General features: G+C 43.2%; 1 protein-coding gene across 3 annotated transcripts in view; it reads left to right on the top strand.

The window, feature by feature from the left end:
* The window catches only part of MNMIP1 (manchette microtubule inner protein 1), a 211,602-nt gene that overhangs the window by 106,932 nt on the left and 85,033 nt on the right, over positions 1-19,637 (top strand). For all 3 annotated transcript variants that reach the window (XM_086956470.1, XM_086956468.1, XM_086956469.1), the window contains 5 exons: positions 10,104-10,207; positions 12,382-12,472; positions 13,434-13,516; positions 14,662-14,704; positions 16,179-16,279. In XM_086956470.1, coding sequence (XP_086812596.1) covers positions 10,104-10,207; positions 12,382-12,472; positions 13,434-13,516; positions 14,662-14,704; positions 16,179-16,279 — 422 coding nt within the window. The remainder of the gene's footprint in view (positions 1-10,103; positions 10,208-12,381; positions 12,473-13,433; positions 13,517-14,661; positions 14,705-16,178; positions 16,280-19,637) is intronic.

Here is a 19,637-nt window from a genome sequence, read left to right as displayed (position 1 = left end):
GCACAAGAAGTGTGCACATGGCTGGAACCAACACACGTGTGTGCCTAAACACCCCTGCTTTCGCTGCGGAGTGCTTCATGCAATGCAGCCGCCACAATCAGTTTTAACACCTACCTGATGGCTTCCAACACCTACCAGCTGGCATCCATTACTGCTGGTATTACAAGGAAATGTTTCATTTGCCCTCAGTCTCTGTCCACTCCACTGCGCTATATTCCACTGAAGTATACGCAGCGCAACTCTATGCCACAATACTCTACACAACTTTACTCCACACCACTGTGCTCTACATCACATAATTACTATACACATAATTCCACTGCACACTGTGCCACTTATTTACACTACACACCGCACAAGTACACATCACACAATTACACAACTAACAATTCCAATCCAACCCACATAATTCCACTCAAACTACGTACATCCACTCCATAACACAAGGATCAAAGACTTTGCCATTTACAACACCAATAGCTCTAACTCAAAAAAATGTGAGACCTGTTCCATTTCTAATGCTTGTTTTCTGTTATTCTTTGTAAAAGTTTTTATTAACGGTACAATAAAATATTGTACTTATTCCATGGCAAATTATACATTCGCAGGGGTCGGGGGTCTCGATACAGCCTTCGTAATGAATGTCAGTCATGCTGATAGCAGTTTGTGACCCCCTGTGATTGGTTGCAAATGCAGGAATGGTGCCCTGCATGGGACTACAGACCTCCAACCCTGTGTTTGCATTCCCAAAGGGGAATTTGTTTTAAAGCAGTCCATGTCCATTAAAGAGAGTGGTCCTGCTTTTAAAACAACGTTTTCTGTTTAGAAAAGCCCAGGCTAGGCGTTGGTCCTGTGCACCACCGTCTGTTCCCTCCAAGTCTACAATCAATGTTGCCCAAAGGGGAAGCTCTGGGTGTCGGTATCTGATTAGTCTAGTCTTGAGGTTTTGATATCTGATAAGTTATTTGTGACCGAAATTGCAGCCACAAACCATTAATATATTTATTTCTCTTTAAATTGCAAACAGAAAGGGGAAGCCCTTTTCACACCCCTTTCCTACTTGCGGTTTAGACAGGGTCTGAAAAGCCTTTTAATGAGTTAGAAAGACTTTTCCAACTTGTGAATGGACTTTTGAAATTAGTAGATAGACCTTTAGTGGTCACTAACCTATTGTATGTTTAGGCTTTGCGACCGCCGAATACCTTTGTACATCAGGCTCTACAACTCATGGGGGCAAAGATCTGTCCACAAAAGGCTCAGAGAAAAGTAGAGGCTTATAGTCAGCAAGACCAGAGTCTGCCAACAGTGGGATCTGGAAGAAGTAGAGGCTGGAACTCAGGGATGCAAAAATTGGTCAAATATGAGAGATGGGAGACCCAACCCACATAAAAAGTAGTTAAGCATCAGTGGCCTCGCAATTCTCCCACTTTACCATCTAAAGTGGGGGATGCCACTAGATCCCATTGCCTGGTAATGTGGGCACCACTAAACGTTTATTAGTTTTAGATTAGCCTCTTCTGTCTGCAGACAAATGATCATGCCAAGACAGGGATCGGGGTTGGAGTTCAAGGGCTTCTAAGTGAGCCAGGGTAAATGAAGGAGAGAGGAAGAGGTGATGAAAAGATAAGAGAGAGCAGTAAGTAGAGAGAGAGAGGTGACCAAGAAAAAGAAAGGTGAGAAAGAAAGATGGTAGAACATGGAACGTATGAAGAAGAGAAGGAAGGAAGGAACATATTAAAGCATGAAAGAATGGAAAGGTGAAAGGAAGGAAACATAATAGGCAGGAAGCAAGGAAAGGTGAAATGATAGGCTAAGAAAGGCTGTACAATGAAAGGATGAAACGATAAAAGATGGATGAAAGAGTGAAATGATTAATGAGTGGATGGATGGAAATGTGAAAGAATATATGAAAGCAGGCATAAATTGATGAATGAGTGACTAGAAGAATGAAAGGATGAATTGGTGGGTTGATGGATGGATTCATGGCTGCATGAAATGGTCACTGGATATATGGAATATTGAAAGGATGGATGGATGGATAGATGGATGGGTGAAAGTGTGCCTCGATGGGATAAACCATGGATGGATGGGGAAGTGGTCAATGGATGGGGAAAGGAGAGATGGAAGGATAAAGGTTGGAAATGTGAAATGATGAATTGACAGAAAAGTGGATTTGATGGTAAAGGCAACTATAAGGTGGGGCTAACTTGATTCACTCACTCAGTGTCAGTGCAGGTTTGGCTCAAAGTGGGTGGTATATTAATTTTCTACCTACTGCTTGTTTGGCAAACATAGAACAAGAAAACATTTGTCTTATTGAGAAATAGCAATTAATCTTCTCGCCTTCATAGACTCCTTGAAGGGCGCGGGCCAGCTGACTTTTAAACAAAGCTCTGGGCGGGTTGGCAATTAGATGAAGGTTGGATGTTGTGCACAATTCGAAGGAATGGGCATGGAGGTTAGAAGATCGCCTGGCGTGCTTCTCGCGGCCCCAAGCCTAGCCTGCTGCTCTCCTTCACTCTCTTTCTTATGCTATCATTTGACCCAAGTCGTGCTTGCCTAATGTCCTGTACTAGGTTGTCAGCGTGTGCTGCAGTGTGAGGTGTGCTTTCTGATTAATCTATGAGAGGCAAGCGCCGCGAAGCCTTTTATAGACAACCACTCTGGAAGACACCACTGGGTGTCTATGTGGTTAGGCATACGCAAGACTACAACGGTTGCACCAGTTCCTTGTTTATACTTGGATGTTCCTAGAACAAGGAGGGGATTTCCCCTAGCTGTTCCTGGTGTAGTCCAAAACGAAGTTAAGGCTTCCTTACCAACATTCAAATGACACATATTCAGACTTATGTGGCCCTCTTTTGTAGGCCGTGCTGCTCGGTGGTTTGTGTTCCTTTCGGTGTGTTATTACTGCATAAGTGTTAAGTACACTCTGGTGACTGTCAGTGGCTCTGCCTCTCCTGACCGTGCGTTTCCTGTCTTACAAGGAAGTGGTTTTAACCTGTGAAGCAGGTAAAGTGTATATCCTTCTCGGCCAGTAATAATTTCTACCCAGGGATGGCAAATGTATTTCTGTACCGCCAGAACTCTGTCCGTGAAAAGATGTTAAGGAAGGGGGATATTTACAATAAAATGTTGGAGCGCGGTGTTACTCAAAAATTGGTAATGCCGAGCTCTGACACTTTTTAAATTCAGGGATGCGCCGTATTTACAAATGTGCAACGGTCCCACGTCTTTCCCTAGCACTGGCGCTAAAAAAAGCTACCTAGTGCCAGGGCAGTCACACGTGCGCCATGTTGCCAGGGTGCCTGCGCTGCAGGGGTGATTGTTTATGTGCAGGAAGGGACACCTTCCTGCACATAAATAATCTTTAAAGGCTATTTGCTGTTTCTGTGTGTGCTTTCTGCAGCACGCATGGAACAAGTACAGTAGGAGGACAAATTAATAATTTCTCCTCGTATCGCCATCCTAAGAACAGATTTTTCCTGGCCTTAGTTTTTGGGGTTGTCCCATCTTTGTAAATGTGTGGCAGCATCAAAAAGCAATGGGTGTTGCGGAGGAGCAGCCACTGCTGCACTATTTGCACGCCCCTTTAATACCAAGTGCGGCGTGAAAAGGGGCCTTATTTACAAGGTGGCGTTTAGCCATGTTAAGTGTTTTAACGCCGCTTTGTAAATAAGGAGAAGGGTTATCACCACCAGAATGTCACTAAAGCTGATGTTCTGGTGGCGCTATCCCCTTGTAAATATGCCCCTAAATCTATTCCTAAACACACAGCTAGGGATGAGAAGGATGTAGAAACTGCCAACTTAATTCATTTTATAACTCCGTGAGACTGTCATCCCCACACCTACAGGTGGCGCTCAAGTTCCACTCATTGTCCCTTGTCACACCTCCACCCCCCAACCTTATTTTTTCCACCGGGGACCTTGATCTGCGAAACTGAATGCCTGCCTTATAAATACTGAAATAATACTAAATAGTGAAAGTCTGATGAAGTTCCTTTGGTCCATTTCTGTGGCCTGGGCTGCACACTTGCTGAAGCGTGGCAGCCATTTTCCAAGATTCCATTTCAGAAGCCCAAGGAGATGACCGTCTGGAAAAGACAGGGGTACATGCAGCTTACACTGTGGAGCACGTGCCTTCACATCAGGATGTGGAGGATCTATAACACACAGGGTTGCCTCAGAATGAACTTGCAGTAACAGTGACTACGGGGCTGCCTCCGGCGAGGGCAGCTTGGCTCCAGAGGTAGAGGCCTCACATGTTGGGTCGTTAGTGACGTTCGAACATGTGGCTTGAGACCTGGCTGGGATGTAAGTGGCGTCCAGAGGCTGAAGCGACGATTGAACAATCCAGAGGAACATGTTTTTGGAGGAAATGGCAGATTTGGGGGTTGGGGTTGCTGCCAGTAAATCCCTACGGTGGTATGCTTATGTAAATATGTAAACAGCGTTGTGTTTAGGGTCTTATTTCCTTTGTAGTCTCTGCTCATTACAAGGATGTTTAAATAGAGAGTTATTCGAAGTCAACAGGTCGTGTAGGACTCAATCAGAATTAGGAAGGTGATAGAGATGGCTAGAGATAGAGGGCCAGATTTATCAAATTGTCACGCAACACAACACAGCAAGACATTGTTGCTGTGCTGTGTGGTAGGGAGAGGGCACGAATGTACCATATCTACTAAGATATGATGCATTTGTGCCATTGTGCACGGATGCCTGCATTACAGGTGGAATTGCTTTTGTGCAGGAAGGAAGACCTTCCTGCACAAAAACAATCCAAAAAGGCATGTTCCTGTTTCTACATGTGCTGCACAATGCAGCACAAGTAGAAAAAAATCTATAAATCAATCAATGGTTTGTAAAGCGCGACTACTCACCCGAAGGGGTCTCAAGAATGAGGAAATGACGAGGAGAAATAGAGAGATTTCTCCTCATTACACCTCTGTGGGGGAGGCGTACCATTTTGACGCAATCCCAAGTTTACTGATTTTTGTAAATGTGAGATTGCATCAGAATCCACGGGTGGATGCATGGGAACGCTCCACCCGTGGAATGCCTTACCAATGCAGAGTAATGCAAGTCTGCAATTTTCACTGCCTTGCGTTACTCTGGATTTACTAAGCCCTGCAGAGACACTCAAGGTGACGCAAGGGCAATATCAGGGTTTAATAAATCTAGTTTAGAGAGTTTATGCCTTGATGTATGCCAAATATTTGGGATTATGAGTAAACAAGGCAAGAGAGACATTAGCCCTCAAAACGCTTCATGCCTTATTACGAGTTACCCGGGCCATCATATGGTAAGTGCTCACCCCCAGAGTTACGGAGGTATTGTGACTGAACCCTCGCAGGTTTCACAGAGAAATGAGGAATTACTGGGTGGGTCCTTACTTTTGGGTCCAATTCACGCGGCGATTCCCCATTCCTCCTATACTTTCACCTGGAGATTTTTATTGTTTAGAACAGCTGAAAGCTCCTGTGGAAACTCCTATGAACCTGCCCTTCCAAATTGTTAGGCCACTTTTGAGTGCACCTCACCTCAGAATGTCCCGAAATGAGTTTGGGTTGGTTAGAGGATCTGAGAAGTTTATTCCCAACCTGGCCACGTTAACAGCTCTTGCAGGATATTTTTCAATTGTGAGGCACAGAGAAACTTTCCAAGAAATCAAGACTTTAGTTCTAACACCACAATGGCATATTTCTTCCAGAAGAGGGCACCAAAACGTGGGGGTGATGCCATTCCCTGCAATCCAGGATCCGTGCTGATTCAAGAAGATAAAGCGAAACATGTTCGCCAATTCCACATAGGTGAAAGTTCTTTGGCACCCAGGAGAAACACCTACTGGGGATGCCAAAGGCCCATGTGTATGCTGATGAGCATCACTTACGAGTTATTTTGGACCATATGTGGCTTGTATTCCTGTTCGAGTGAACTGCACATCGTCATGCCCAAGAACAGAAGGGCGATTCTTCAGATGGAGGAAAATCAGCTGTATGCAGAATACTGGTCGGCAAATGATTGAAGGCACCATGCTGAAAGCACTTAAGTACAATAAGAAAGAGGGCCTGCAAATAGGGATAGAAGGACACGGAAAGCAGCATCTCAGGGTGGGGAGGGGCAGACACAGTCACATGATAGCAGAGCTAGCTTTAGTGCTTGTGGCTCCCAGTGCGGCAATCATTTTTGGTTCCTCCACTCCTCGTGACTGTCCCCTGGTATTCTCTCACTACCACCGGGCAAAAGTGCCCCTCATCTCTCCAATCATAAGGTGTTGCTAAGCACAGCAGCCCCTCCTGAAGTCAGTGCCCCCCTCAGCGCCCAGTGGGACCGCACCGGTCACACTGCCCTAAAGCCAGCCTTGCATGATAGAGACTAAGAATGACCCATAAGCCCATCATGTAGAAGAGAAGCCTTCCTCTGCTGACGGTCTTCTGTGTAGACATTGTTGCATCATATTATCAGTAAGGTATAGAGAGGGGTACACACCAATTTGTGCGAATTAAAGGGAAAGTCTGGTTCACAGGAGACAATGCCACTGATGATCTTGCTGATCATACAGTTTACCAAGGAGATAAAAACACATATGACCACGTAGTAAGGAAGCATGGAAAAGTGAGCGAAAGTTAGCATGGACTTCTGTAGAACATCCATTGGGTGACGGCTACTGGTCTTGGTGGACAATTGTTTTCAAACCAATGTGGTATTGCCTCCATTGGCAGAGGTACTCCTTTCTTCTGAAGATAAAATAAGATGCTGGCCCCAAATGGTTTTATTTATGAGATTGGAAAGCACAAAAAATCATTCTTCCAGGAAAAAGAATTCCAGGGGTATCTAGAAAATGATGACATTCAGCATGAAATTAACCCGCCCCACTGGCTTTAAACTAATAGGAAAGAAGAACACATCATACTCACCTCAATGAAACTCTCCAAACTAGTGGAAGAATTAATAATAGATCTGGAACGGGCCATGGATTAGTTGCTGAGAGACTATGGTAGTGTTACGTAACAGATCTTTTAATAGTGCTGTGTTATGTGGCCATTGTTATGGCTTCGGAGGAACCCTTGCTACCCGTGGTTGTATGTGGTGGTCACCAGAAGTCATTTTAGCAACCAAGATGTATTTTCATTAGCAGACTTTGCCCCAGAGATAGTCAGGAAAAGGCAGAAAAAGGAGAAAGAATGAGGATGAAAATAATAGGAAAATAGTGATAAATGGAGAGAACCGAGATGAAAAAGAACATGCAAGAATGAGACGGAGAAGAAGTGTAGGGTGGCGGAAGAAAGATTCTTGAGATGAAATCCTGACTAGACAGCCTTGGTTATCACCAACCCCACCAATTGGCAGCATCAGCTGGGGGACCCTGAAATAAAACTGGCTCCTTTCACATTCTTTTTACAAATGAAGCATTGGGAGGCACGGCACACATTCCTTGACTAGATGTGCCACTATGACCGTTACTGGGCCCACCTATAGCAGGGACCATACCCTGCCATGAAATGTGGACTCCAATAATTGGAGGGAAGAGAAACAGAAAAAAGACTGAGTGAGAAAGTTAGCAGGAGCAAGAAGCTCTGAAATCCAATGTGTGGATGTCCAGGAAACAAATTCCACATGTCATTCTCCCCTGGCTACTGACACTGAGAGAACGCAGAGGGAACATGACGTTTGCCGCAAGTGACAATAGTACCGCCACTCTGAACATAGCTATGTTCAAAACATTTAGGTGGAGAGAAGGCACGCGATGACGAAGAACAGGACTTTTTTCATCACAAATATCTGACCATAATGAGAAACATTTACAAAGGTCAGTGGGCAGCCAAAACCCGCAAATGAAGGACATGAGGGTGGTTGTGGGAAAGATAGGACGACCAGCTCACTGCAGATCATTTCCTACAGTTCATGAACCTATGAATTGTTGATTTCTGGTATGTTAGTCCAATAAGTCAATGGAAGCAAAACAGGACTACAACTCTCAAAGTGCATTAGGCTATCACACCAAACTCCAGGACTTGAGCAGTGTCTACAATGACCTTGAGAGCGGTGATCACCCTTGGGCAGAGTTTCCTAAACTGTGGATACTGACCCACTGGTTGGTCGCCAGCCTATTGCTGGTAAGTCAGAAAAGTCCAAGCAATCAATAAAGATGCTTTAAAATTCCATATTTCACTTCTCACATTTGCTGGCTTCAAAGACAGAGATAATATGTCAGGCTATGTCTTCTGACAAATTGCTCCTTATCTTTTTAACGTGGGGCTTTGTGTTTACAAACTTCTCTCTCTTTGCAGTCACAAAGAAAAGTAAAGTGAATTATGTGTCAATCTTGCTGAGTACAGGGCTTATGAAAGGAAAAGCTGTTGGATATCGTTTTTAAGCAACCCACAACAAAATGTAAAATACCTGTAAACGAACTGTATGCATTCAGCAGTTACGAAAGTAAAAATGAAGCACATTTTTTGAAAATTCTGAAGTGTTCTAGAAATCTCACAGTGCACTATCACATGACGCTTTATTACTTTAAAAAATCACGTGCCTCATGTCCATTAAAGGCAGGTGAGCCACGAAAGTTTGTTGTTATTAAAGTTGGATCCTGGTTCTAAATATTTTATGAAGCACTACCCCAGGGCAAAAAGAGCATTCGACAAGTAAATCAAACTGGTGAAAGAGGCAAACAGGCAGTCCGTGTCAGACTTGCAGCACTGCCGCAGCCTCACCTGCCCATGGTGAGTTGAGCGGCGGGTGGGACCTACTGCCCGGTTTTATAGTTTTTGAAAGGAACGTAATGTACACGGCTCGGATAAAGAAATGCAGCGTCCTTGAAATGGGCAACATGCACACCAACTTCTACGCATCTGTGCCACTGGGACACTTGAGCAAGCAGTGAAGGATTGGCAGGCACTCTATGCAGAATTATGTTCTGATGACATCTAGGTATACCTGTGTGCACCCCAACCCCAGCACAGAACAGTTTGGACTTTCCAGATGAGGACATCTTGAGGTAGGGTTGCCATTAGCCACTAACGTCAATTCACCAAAATGCTAGGGGTACAGGAAGTAAGTGGATATGTAGAGTGGAAACTATGTAAAGTATGCAGGACTCAGAGGTCTGCTAACTTTCTGTTCTTGCTGCCTTCTTGACCCTTGTGACCAGGGGTGGCACAGGGAGTGCCTAGGGTACAGAAGGGCAAGGCAATGATAGCAGCTGCAATCCATGGCTACCCCAATTTACATCATACTATTAACAATGAACACCAGGTTCACCATTGTTAGCTAAAAAAACAAACTGTGAGTGTGCACCAGACTGCGCAATTAAAGTGCTAATAAGCATGTGCTGAACACTTGAACATTGGATAATATTAGGGTATGAGTGCAGAATAACATTGATTAGACACCAAGTAGAGGGAGAGTGGGCAGAATTGTAGTCTCTTTCATGACTTTTTGAGGTGAAACTAACAAATTCCCTTGTGAATGAGGGTTGGTGATCATGCTACAAGGATGTATCCGGGAAAAATAAGATAATGACACTTTTGTAACAAGGAAGGCAGTGCCCAACTAGATTATTGAAAAAAAGCTGAAAGTTCTGGGACCTTGTACAGTCTCATTGGGTGAGTAAAGACTAACTTGCATGTCAGGCTTGCTAAACATGCGAGCGACTCTTCCCAGCTCTGAAGGTCTTTCAGTAGCACAGCTCGCCTGATGTGTGACACATTCTTTTCAGAAAAATTGACCTTTCAGAGTTACTTACTTGTGACTTTATTTTTTAGCCAGTAAGTCACTTTTACACCTAAAACACTGGCAGCCATAGTTCCACCTCCCATGCCTCACAGAATGAGGTTAAATAACCAGGTGAAAGGCCGTAAAACCCAAATGAGCCATTTTTATTTTACATGTCACCATTTCAGAACTGAGGTGAGCAGAAACAAAATGGGCCATGGTAGAACTGAAAGGTTGTCAGGGTGCAAACCAATCAATGACAGTCATCAGAATGTGAATATTGCTAACAATTGCCTACCTATGTGGAGATTCTGAATGTTTCTTCTCTGTGCTATTTGTAATTTCCTATTTTCCTGATTCATTGTTTGTTACCTCCACCGACAGCAAAGCTTCCACAGCGATGGTGCAAAGCGGAATTTTCCTACACACCAGAGAAACCAGATGAGTTGGAGCTAATGACTGGGGAAATTGTGGAAGTTATTCAAGAGGTAGGTTGAGGCTCTTTTATTGGGCTGTTAGAAGGCGGGTTTGGTGTGATTGGCAGGCGTGGATTACAGAATTGAAATTCATGAAGCATAATGGTATGAATGATACATTTGAATTACGTATTTACAACACAACCCTTCACACTGTGGAATGACAAGATAAGATCCTGCTGAGTTAAGGCAGGAAGAAGCATTAATTGAAAGGCTGGTGCACTCACTTCCCTAGCGCATTTTATCTAGACATCCAGTTGGGCTGAAACTACAAGGGCTGATGCTCTGGACTATTGTAATTTCTGCTCTCTAATTTGCCATTCACATTCTAAAAAATAAAACAGTGTATAATCTAAAAAGTAAATATTGCCATGTATTTACAGATAAATAAGGCATATGATCCGTGGTCAATATGCAGTTATTCCAACTTTAAAACTTAATTCCTTCTTGTTTAAGCTTTAAACTATCAATTTTAAGCTTTTAAATATCAAACATCATACCGTTACAAATAATACTAACTGACTGGCTACGCAATGTTAAATCTCTGGTGTTTCAATATTCTGGTTACAGCTGTTATTATTAGCCTCACTGTCACTTGTGTCTACATTAGAAGGATGATTAGTTAATTTGGCCCTTTCAGGAATCAAAGTTCATAAGATTGGGAATCCAGAGTTCTGTGTAGTAAGCTCTTTAACCTAGGTACATCCTGCATGAGCTCCAGAAGTTGGGTAATCAAAAAGACAGCTTCCAAAACAATTTTCAGGGAAACCCTGATCCAGAGATGAAGACATGTCCACAGTGTGTTGCTGTAAGTGTGTGATCCAGTGGTTGAAATGCATAAAGAAAAAAGTATGGGAACTGTGATCTTGTGTACAATGGTGACGTGGGCAGTGGGTGTGGATGAGGGGTCAAAGACATGGCTATAAAAACACAAACTGTTCTGTATTTTTGTTGTTGGCCTTTCACCTACAGTTAAATCCATATAAAATGTAATGAACATCACAACTAAAAAATAAATGCAACTGTCAGTTCATTTTTCCGGTAAAACAGGTCTGTTGTTTACCCCGAACGCCATCATATCTGTGGGTGTAACCGGATGGTAATGATTTGAATCCCGGTTGATGAACTGTGGAAATAGTGACGTGTATGTGTATATATAGTGCTAATGGGTCCAAGCCTTTGCCAGAAAGCACTTTGAATAAGTAAGCCATTAGTTTAAACAATGTATTACATACAATGTAAGGTAAGTTACACACAGTGTAAATAGGCTGTCGCAGACTGTGTTTTGTTTAAATGTTTAGAGTGCTTATAAATGTTGATCTTTTTGTAAAACGCTGATTGTACCAAGTACAAACCATTTTAATTGGTTTCTATTAAAAGGGCAAGTTCCTGATTGTGTCAGTTAAAGCCTATGCTGGCTCCTATGCAGTCTGTAGATTTGCAGATTAAACAGTTGCACATGTTTACAGTTCTTTTAGGTATCAGGCACCTTTGAGAAAAGGCTTGTTTCTTCTTTCGCTGCCTCTCCCTTCACTTCATGCTAGAGGAGACCATTCTTCCCTCGTTGTTTTCAGTTAAAAAGTGTGGGTACTGTTGTGATCAAATTAACACCTTCGCTGCGGCGGCTATTCCGCCGCAGCGCTAAGGGGGCGGGGGGGGAGGGGCGCGACGCACCCATGCTGGTGACGGAACCGCTCCGTCACCAGCCTCGGTTGAGCTGTGCTCATGACGGAGCGGTTCCGAAATGGCCCCGCCCGCTCAATAGAACGCGCCGCGCAGGCGCAAAATCAGCGCTGCACAGGCGCGTCGGGCGGGCCATGACGGAGCGGTTCCATCATCAGCACGGAAAAGGTTAATAAACCTGGGAATGCCATTCCACCGTTCCCCTGCCACTTAGATCACTGGTGTGATCTGGCAAAGAGATTCAGTAGATTATTGCATCCACTGCACAGATTTTCTGTAACCTGCTGCAGGTTTTTCGGCCAAAGTCCTGCATGGTCAACTCAGCCTTTCATCTGTCAGAACTTGATTCAGAGAGTTGTGTTAAATTGTCAGATTCAATATAAGCACCTCGAGATACTGCAAGTTGGTGTGTGTACAATGAGTTGTGTCATATTAACACCACCATGCAAGCACCCATCTGTCTGTAGTGTGCATCCACAAACAGCATGTTCTTACTCCCATAGATTGAAGATGGCTGGTGGTTGGGCAAGAAAGGCGATAAAATTGGCGCATTCCCGTCCAATTTTGTGCAGGAATGCAAAGCTTCACCTGCAGGTGAGGCCAACTTCATGTATGAAATGTTTTCTTATTCTTAATCACTTACATTTTAACACTATTCAACACATGTATGTTTACGTATACCTTAAGCTTCTTTGTAAAGTGCTCTGCTGCCGTAGTGGATCTTGCTTAGTGCTATTTAAAACTGCATAATTAAATACAAAATGGTATGGGTTCCTTTTTGTAGAGGGTAAATAAAGACATTATCAAATTAGCATGGGGGAGAGAGAAACGACCAGAGCAGTTTAAAATAAAAATTTGGTGGGGAATCTATACTGTGCACATTAATAAAGCAGTCGCAAGTATATAATGACTCACTAAGGGCTCTTCCATAGCCCTCTCAGTGATTATAGGCTACAGGCAGATATATACTAGTCCTGGGCGGATTTTCCGGAGTTCTACTCTTTGGAACTCTACAAAGTGTCGGAAAACCTCTGCAGCGCTCCGCTGAGCTCCACCAGAAGCATAGTTGGGTACGTTGCTCTGCTCGCACTGATTTTTAGTGCCGGGATTTTGTACTGCGCAGGAAAATCAGTGCGAACAGCACTACGAGTCACGCCAGAGGGCGCTGCTTGTTTCTTCTGCTTGAGTAGACATTCTATTCGAGTGGCAGCTTCCTCAATGTGACCCACCATCATCGCCCACGCTGAGAAATCTCACCCGGAGGAGGTCTATTGCACAATGTTTTTCTTATGAGCAAGCCAAATTAATGTTGGCGACCTGCGCGAGAGAAGAAACTCTACTCTGCATCACTTTGCAGAGTTTTTTGGAACTCTGGACGGAGTAGACAAAACTCTGTCAGCGGAGTGGAATTCTTCGCCCACCCCTAGTATTAACAAGCCCCCTCTTCAGCTCAGTAGGCGAGATATCTGAAAAATGGTGCTCCCCATGTCTCTTCCCCTTACAAGGACATGATCTGCAGACCTTCTTATAACATCTGTTGTCCCTTCTTATGCAGTCAAGTTACTGGAGGTGGCCAAGAACAACAAACCGCGCCAGAGGATGGACGAGACTACCTTTCTCCCCAATGGCCAGGACAAGGTAAGTCGTATTTGTAGCAGAGCATGTGCACGGTTAATGGTGAGATGTGCTAGAATCTGTGCTCCCCACCATTACTACTGACCTAGGTATACCTGATGTACCAGGGAAGAAATAGGAAGAAGGTCTGCCTCCTGTTTTTCCATCACAACAGCCATTGATGGATCAGTGTCCAAAACCTCAATATATTTGGACTTAATTTTCCTGAAGGTGCCCCAATTTCTTTAAAATATACATCTGATGTCAATAACTCCTTCATTGACTGTAATTTTTATTGTTAGCAACTGAGTACACAAACGGATGTTGATTGTGGAGCATTTATGAGCCACTGTCGATGATAATGTATTGCCTTCAATATGGATACTTCTAATACATATATTTAAACATAAAATATACATTTGATGTACTAGATGAATATGTAGGAAATGGCAGCTAACTTGAGGCTGTGGCCAGATAGCAAAGGTAGGATGAAAGTGTCCTAGTTGGGTTCTGCACTGTTGAATCTTTCATAGAGTTACTTGCTTTGAAATTTCCTAGTTGATTACCGGTCTCAGTGAAAAATGTCATTTTTTCAGAGTCTGCGAATCTATGAATGATGGGTAGAATTGTAATAAGATGTAGACAGGTTTGTTCGTCATGTATGATGGAAGCTTGCATGGATTTGGTGTGTTGCGAAAACATTTAAATAAACTGTACAAACTTCTGGAATCTTTAAAAAAACTGAATTTAGAGACTGTCTGCACAGAATTTTTCTGAAGTCCATCACAAAAAAACACATCGGGAAGAAGGATCTTACAAAAATAACATTGGGCACTTTCTTATAAAGAGATACACTGTATTTCCTCTGGAGTATGTGTAGAAATGGTTGGTAAAATGCAATAGTGAAAACTGATTATACTAATGGAATTCTCATAATTGCAATGAGCAAGATTAATCTATAATTCCTTGGTAGCACCAATCAAAAGTAAAAACGTCTACGGGCAGTATTTTGTTTTCCATAAATTAATACTTTGGCAGAAAATACTCATAAAATAATTATTTACTAAATGGAAGGGCATTATTTAATGTAAAGTGGGCCAAGGTCCTAGTTGGGTTAAATGTTCTTGTATTTTGTTATAATTATTGTTTATTGTCACCCATTTCTACAGTCAACAGCTCAAGAGACCACAAGTGCCAAGAATAACAGTAAAGGTAAGTTGGGAGCAACACAGGTGATAATGGGGCATAGTAAAGTTCAAGGAATCTCAGAAGTTGATCGAAGATCTAAAAGAAAGATGGAGGTATGGTATAGTTATTAGAAATTAGCTATATGATATCTAATGAATGGGAAATGGCATAGTGAATTTGAAGAAATTGGTTCAGGCATGAAAGAGTTGAATAAATGGTAATAGAGAAGAGCTGAATAAAGTGGAAGTTGAATGGATGGATACGAGATATAGAAGAGTTGAATGAATTCGACAAGACCAAAGAAATGTAAAGCTAAACAGGGAGTTTTATGAATATGAAAGGGAGACAAAAGAGCACACTGAAAGGGAACTAGGAATCCTTAAATGAATGGATTGGAGCCATAAAATAGGTTAATGAAGGGTAAGGACGCACAGCATAGACTGTGAATGGTAACGGGGTACAGGAGAGTTGAATAGATGGGTAACAACACCAATGCCTACTTAATTTTGTTCGATAAGACTGAATGATGGCAGTATTGGAGAGTTATTTTAATGAAAGGATGCATAGGAGAATTAGTAAGTTGGAAAATGGCAGAGAGTTATGGGGGAAGTGGATATGAGAGTTCAGTAAATGGTGAGTGAATGTAGAAAAGATAAATGAATGGGAAGGGACATGAAGAATGTGAAAGAGTGGGACAGGGCATAGATATGTTTAACAAATGGAACAAGAGCAAGGAACATTGTAAGCCTGAAGAAGAATGAAAGGTTTAGTAAACAAGGAAGAGACACGGAAGAGTTTTTTGAATGGTTGAAGCAAATCGGAGTATTATGTGATTGAAAAGGGGACATAGACCAATTGATCGAATCAGAAGTAAAGAGACACATGATTACAAAAGGGGGTAGAAGAGTTTTTGTAATAGAGAGGATTCATAGGAGATTTAAATGAGTGGGAATATGAAATGGAATGGTTCAATCAATGGGAAATGCAGACGAAAGGATAAAGAAATTGAGAGGGAGCACGCAAGTATTGGATGATTTGGAGAAAGACAGATTTTTTCAAAAGACTGGTAAGGCATATCAAATTTCAGTGGATGGGAAGGTTGGCATAGAACAGTTAATTGAAAAAGAAAAATAAGGGGATACAGAGGGTCTGTTTCAACAGGACAATGATATTGAAGAGTTAAATGATGGCTAAGAGGGAGTGTTGAATGAAAGGGAAGGGGCATAGAAGAGACCGATGAGGGGGAAAAGGGCATGGAAGTGTTGAATGCAATCCCTGCAACTGGAAAGCACTCACACATATGCCTCAGGTTTGCACATTGCCTCAGCATTGTAGATGAGGTGTTGAGATGGTTGTATCTTTTCTTCTTCAAGGAGAAGGCAAGATAGTTGAAGGATGATCAATACTCTCATCTTCCCTGTACTTGTGCCTTGTAAAGTATGTTCTGTAGGACTAATTCCCATGCATGTCCTCTTGTTTCCCCTTGTGTCTGCTCCAGGTGCCAGGAAGGAGTACTGCAAAGTGATGTTCGACTACCTCGCCTCCAACAATGATGAGCTGTCGCTCAAAACTGGAGACATTATTGTGGTCCTCAGGAAGGTAAGAAGCTGGCAAGTTAATTATGTGTCAGAAGAGTAGGATTACGTGGCACACTATATGTTTCTCAAAAAGAAAAACCATTAGCCTGTTTGTGCGTATTAAATATGGATCAGGACTTTAAGTGCCAGATGTTACAGGGTCATTACTTCTTCACATCTCTTATGGAAGTTGACTTTATGTTACTGATAGCAGAAAATGTATGTGAACCTGCTCATTCTACTCTACTATCTCTATTAGTGATCAAAAATATAAGTAGCAGTGGTAACAGTTTGTTCTTAAGGGGCAAGAGACATAACCTAGTCCATGATCCAAATCCATTTGGGTGTACTGCCGACCCTGTCGAGCTCGAGAACACCCTGCATTGATTGAGGGAATAGTTAAGCATTTCAGACTCTGCACCTGCTTCATTGACATCTTTCGTGACTGATTAAACCGCAAAGAGGAATTATGGCCATTCATCTGCCCATTTCTAGCACTTGATTGTAGATTCTCATTCGGTTTCCAAACTGTTGATTACTCGGACTTTTCAAAAATTGTAATTATTTTAACCGCACTTTTAAACTTGCACTGCTTATGACTTCAGCGCGAGATTTGCATCGCGCTGAAGCCGATACGAACATTCATTAGGCACGGTGCAGCCGATTTTCGGGCTGACACCGGCTTTCACCCACATCACGCGCCATCTTGCGGTGAGGAACGGGTCGCGTTCCAGTTGTTGGACGCCTCCCACCCTCCCCAGAACTCACGAGACTTAGGTATAAATACAGTATGTCACCTCGTCCGCGCAGCGGGCGGGCGCGCCAACGGCAAGCCCGTCTGCGCCCGTCCGCGCCGGGACCGGGCCTAGGGCCCCGACCCCTGGCCAGATACCATCAGACTGCAGGATACCCTATTCCCGATCCTCCCTACTAGAGCTGCGCGCCCCTCGCAACTCTCGATGCTTGTTTCATGACCCAGGAAGCCTTACATACAATACTGTTACCAAATGTACCAACTGCAACACCACGATCCTTATAAACAACCACAAAATTCAATCTAAATAATTATCTACCGCTACAGAAACCGATTTTCTTATGGCTCTGATCAATGCGCGATCAGTATGTAAGCATAGACAGGAAATAGCGGACCTCATTACAGACAACAACTTAGATGTCTTATTCGTTACTGAGACATGGCTGGATGATGCATCCGATCCAGATCTGGTTATTGCTGTGCCACAAGGTTATAAAATTTACCGACAGGACAGGAAACTAAAACGAGGGGGGGGACTGGCAATTATTGCCAGAGAAAGATTTCCAATCAAAATAACATCCATCTCAGCAACAACATGCGAGGTGTTTCAGTTTAGCATTCTGTTCCCTGCCCTCTATAGTTTTAAGGGACTGCTTCTATACCGACCCCCTGGAACCAGGATGCCCTTTATAAATAACCTTAGCATAATAATGGAATCGCTAATTATGGAGGAATCATTCACAGTCCTGGGGGATATGAACTTTCACTTGGATCTGAAGGAGCACAAGGATACTCAGGCCCTTATTATGGATCTGGGCATGTTGGGACTTAAACAAAGGATCACGTCCCCGACCCACCAAGCTGGACACATTCTCGATGGCATCTTATCTAATGTGGAGGGCCTACAGATACTTAATATCTTGCCAATGCCCTGGACGGATCATTATGTGATATTTAGTAAGCTGATTCTAACCGAAACCTCAAAGATAAAGCCCACCACACCGAAGTCAACCACCTTCAAAATCTGGAAAAACATAAACCACACTGAATTAATCACTTTATTGGACAGCACTTGTCCACTGCTTTCCTCCGACCCATCTATTGCCACTCAACAATTTCACGACTGGCTAAAATATGCCACTAATACCTTAGTACCAATAAAAAAAGTTTCTACAAATAGAACTACCCCTTCTGCCCCATGGTACACCGAGGAGCTTATGAGACAAAAACAGCTTAACAGAAGCAGGGAAAGGAAGTGGCATAGAAATTACGACCCGGACGAGAAGGCGAAATACAAAGAGTCATTACCAGTATATAAAGTTATGATTATGGAAGCAAAGAAAACTTTTTTTTCTCAGAAAAAATCGACAAAGCCAAAAATTCAAGTAGGCAATTGTACGACATTACAAGAACATTGTCAGGTAACGCACCTGATCTTACCCCGCCTGCTTCTCAATCCTTTTGTGATGAACTGGCTAAATTCTTTTTTTCCAAAGTCAACGATATTTATCAGGCTTTTTCTTCAAACCCTTTAAACTCACCCTCCCTTAATCCTGCACATGACAAAGATTTCGCGAGTTTTAAACCACTGACCACAGACCAAACTAAAAAAATTGTATCTTCTATTAAGACCGGATCAATACTGGATCTGTGCCCTTTCTCAGTTCTTCCACCTGTGATGGACACACTTATCCCGGCGATCACCTCAGTCTGTAACTCTATACTAGGATCCGGAATCTTTTCCGATTCCTTAAAGAACACGATCGTGAAGCCTCTGTTGAAGAAAGCTAGCTTGGACAAGACAGATCCAAAGAACTACAGACCGATTGCAAGCCTACCTTTCCTAGCCAAAGTGATCGAAAAGGCCATGAACCAACAGTTGGTCGAGTTCCTGGAGACACACCACCTACTGGACGAATCACAATTTGGCTTTTGAAGACACCATGGCACCGAAACCGCCTTAATCAAGGCTGCGGACGATATCAGGACTATTCGAGATCAAGGTTTGACAGCAGTCCTGGTCATGCTGGACCTGTCGGCGGCCTTCGACACGGTCGACCATAAGACTCTTGTCGACCGTGTTGAAAAGATGGGCATCCATCATTCAGCGAGCAACCTGATTGCTTCCTTCCTAGCAGACAGATCACAGGCAGTCACTCTTGGCCCCTATCAATCCATCAATCTGTCATTACCATGTGGGGTTCCTCAAGGCTCATCCCTAAGTCCGACACTATTTAACATCTATGTGTCGGACCTTGCTAATGTCATCAAAGCATATGGGATGAGCGTAACCTCCTACGCTGACGATACCCAACTGGTTTTGGCTATTAAAGACAATGGACCAGAGGTGGCTGACCGATTTCGGCACGGAATGCTCGCAATCAGTGAGTGGATGGCATCTAATTGTCTTAAGCTAAATTCCGATAAGACGGAGGTGCTAATTTTCGGACCCCTTAGACCTGATTGGTCGTCAACCTGGTGACCATCAGCCATGGGTGAGCCACCCAGGCCAGCACTTAAGGTTAGGAACCTGGGAGTAACATTCGATGTGGACCTAAATTTTATGGCACATGCGAATAAGGTAGCGGCAACAGCCCATCATAAATTAAAATTGATTAGGAAAATT

This window comes from Lissotriton vulgaris, chromosome 2_1, assembly GCF_964263255.1.
Source record: "Lissotriton vulgaris chromosome 2_1, aLisVul1.2, whole genome shotgun sequence".
NCBI lineage: Eukaryota > Metazoa > Chordata > Amphibia > Caudata > Salamandridae > Lissotriton > Lissotriton vulgaris.
Note: the sequence above shows the minus strand (reverse complement) of the source record. Positions and strands in the feature narration are given on the sequence as shown.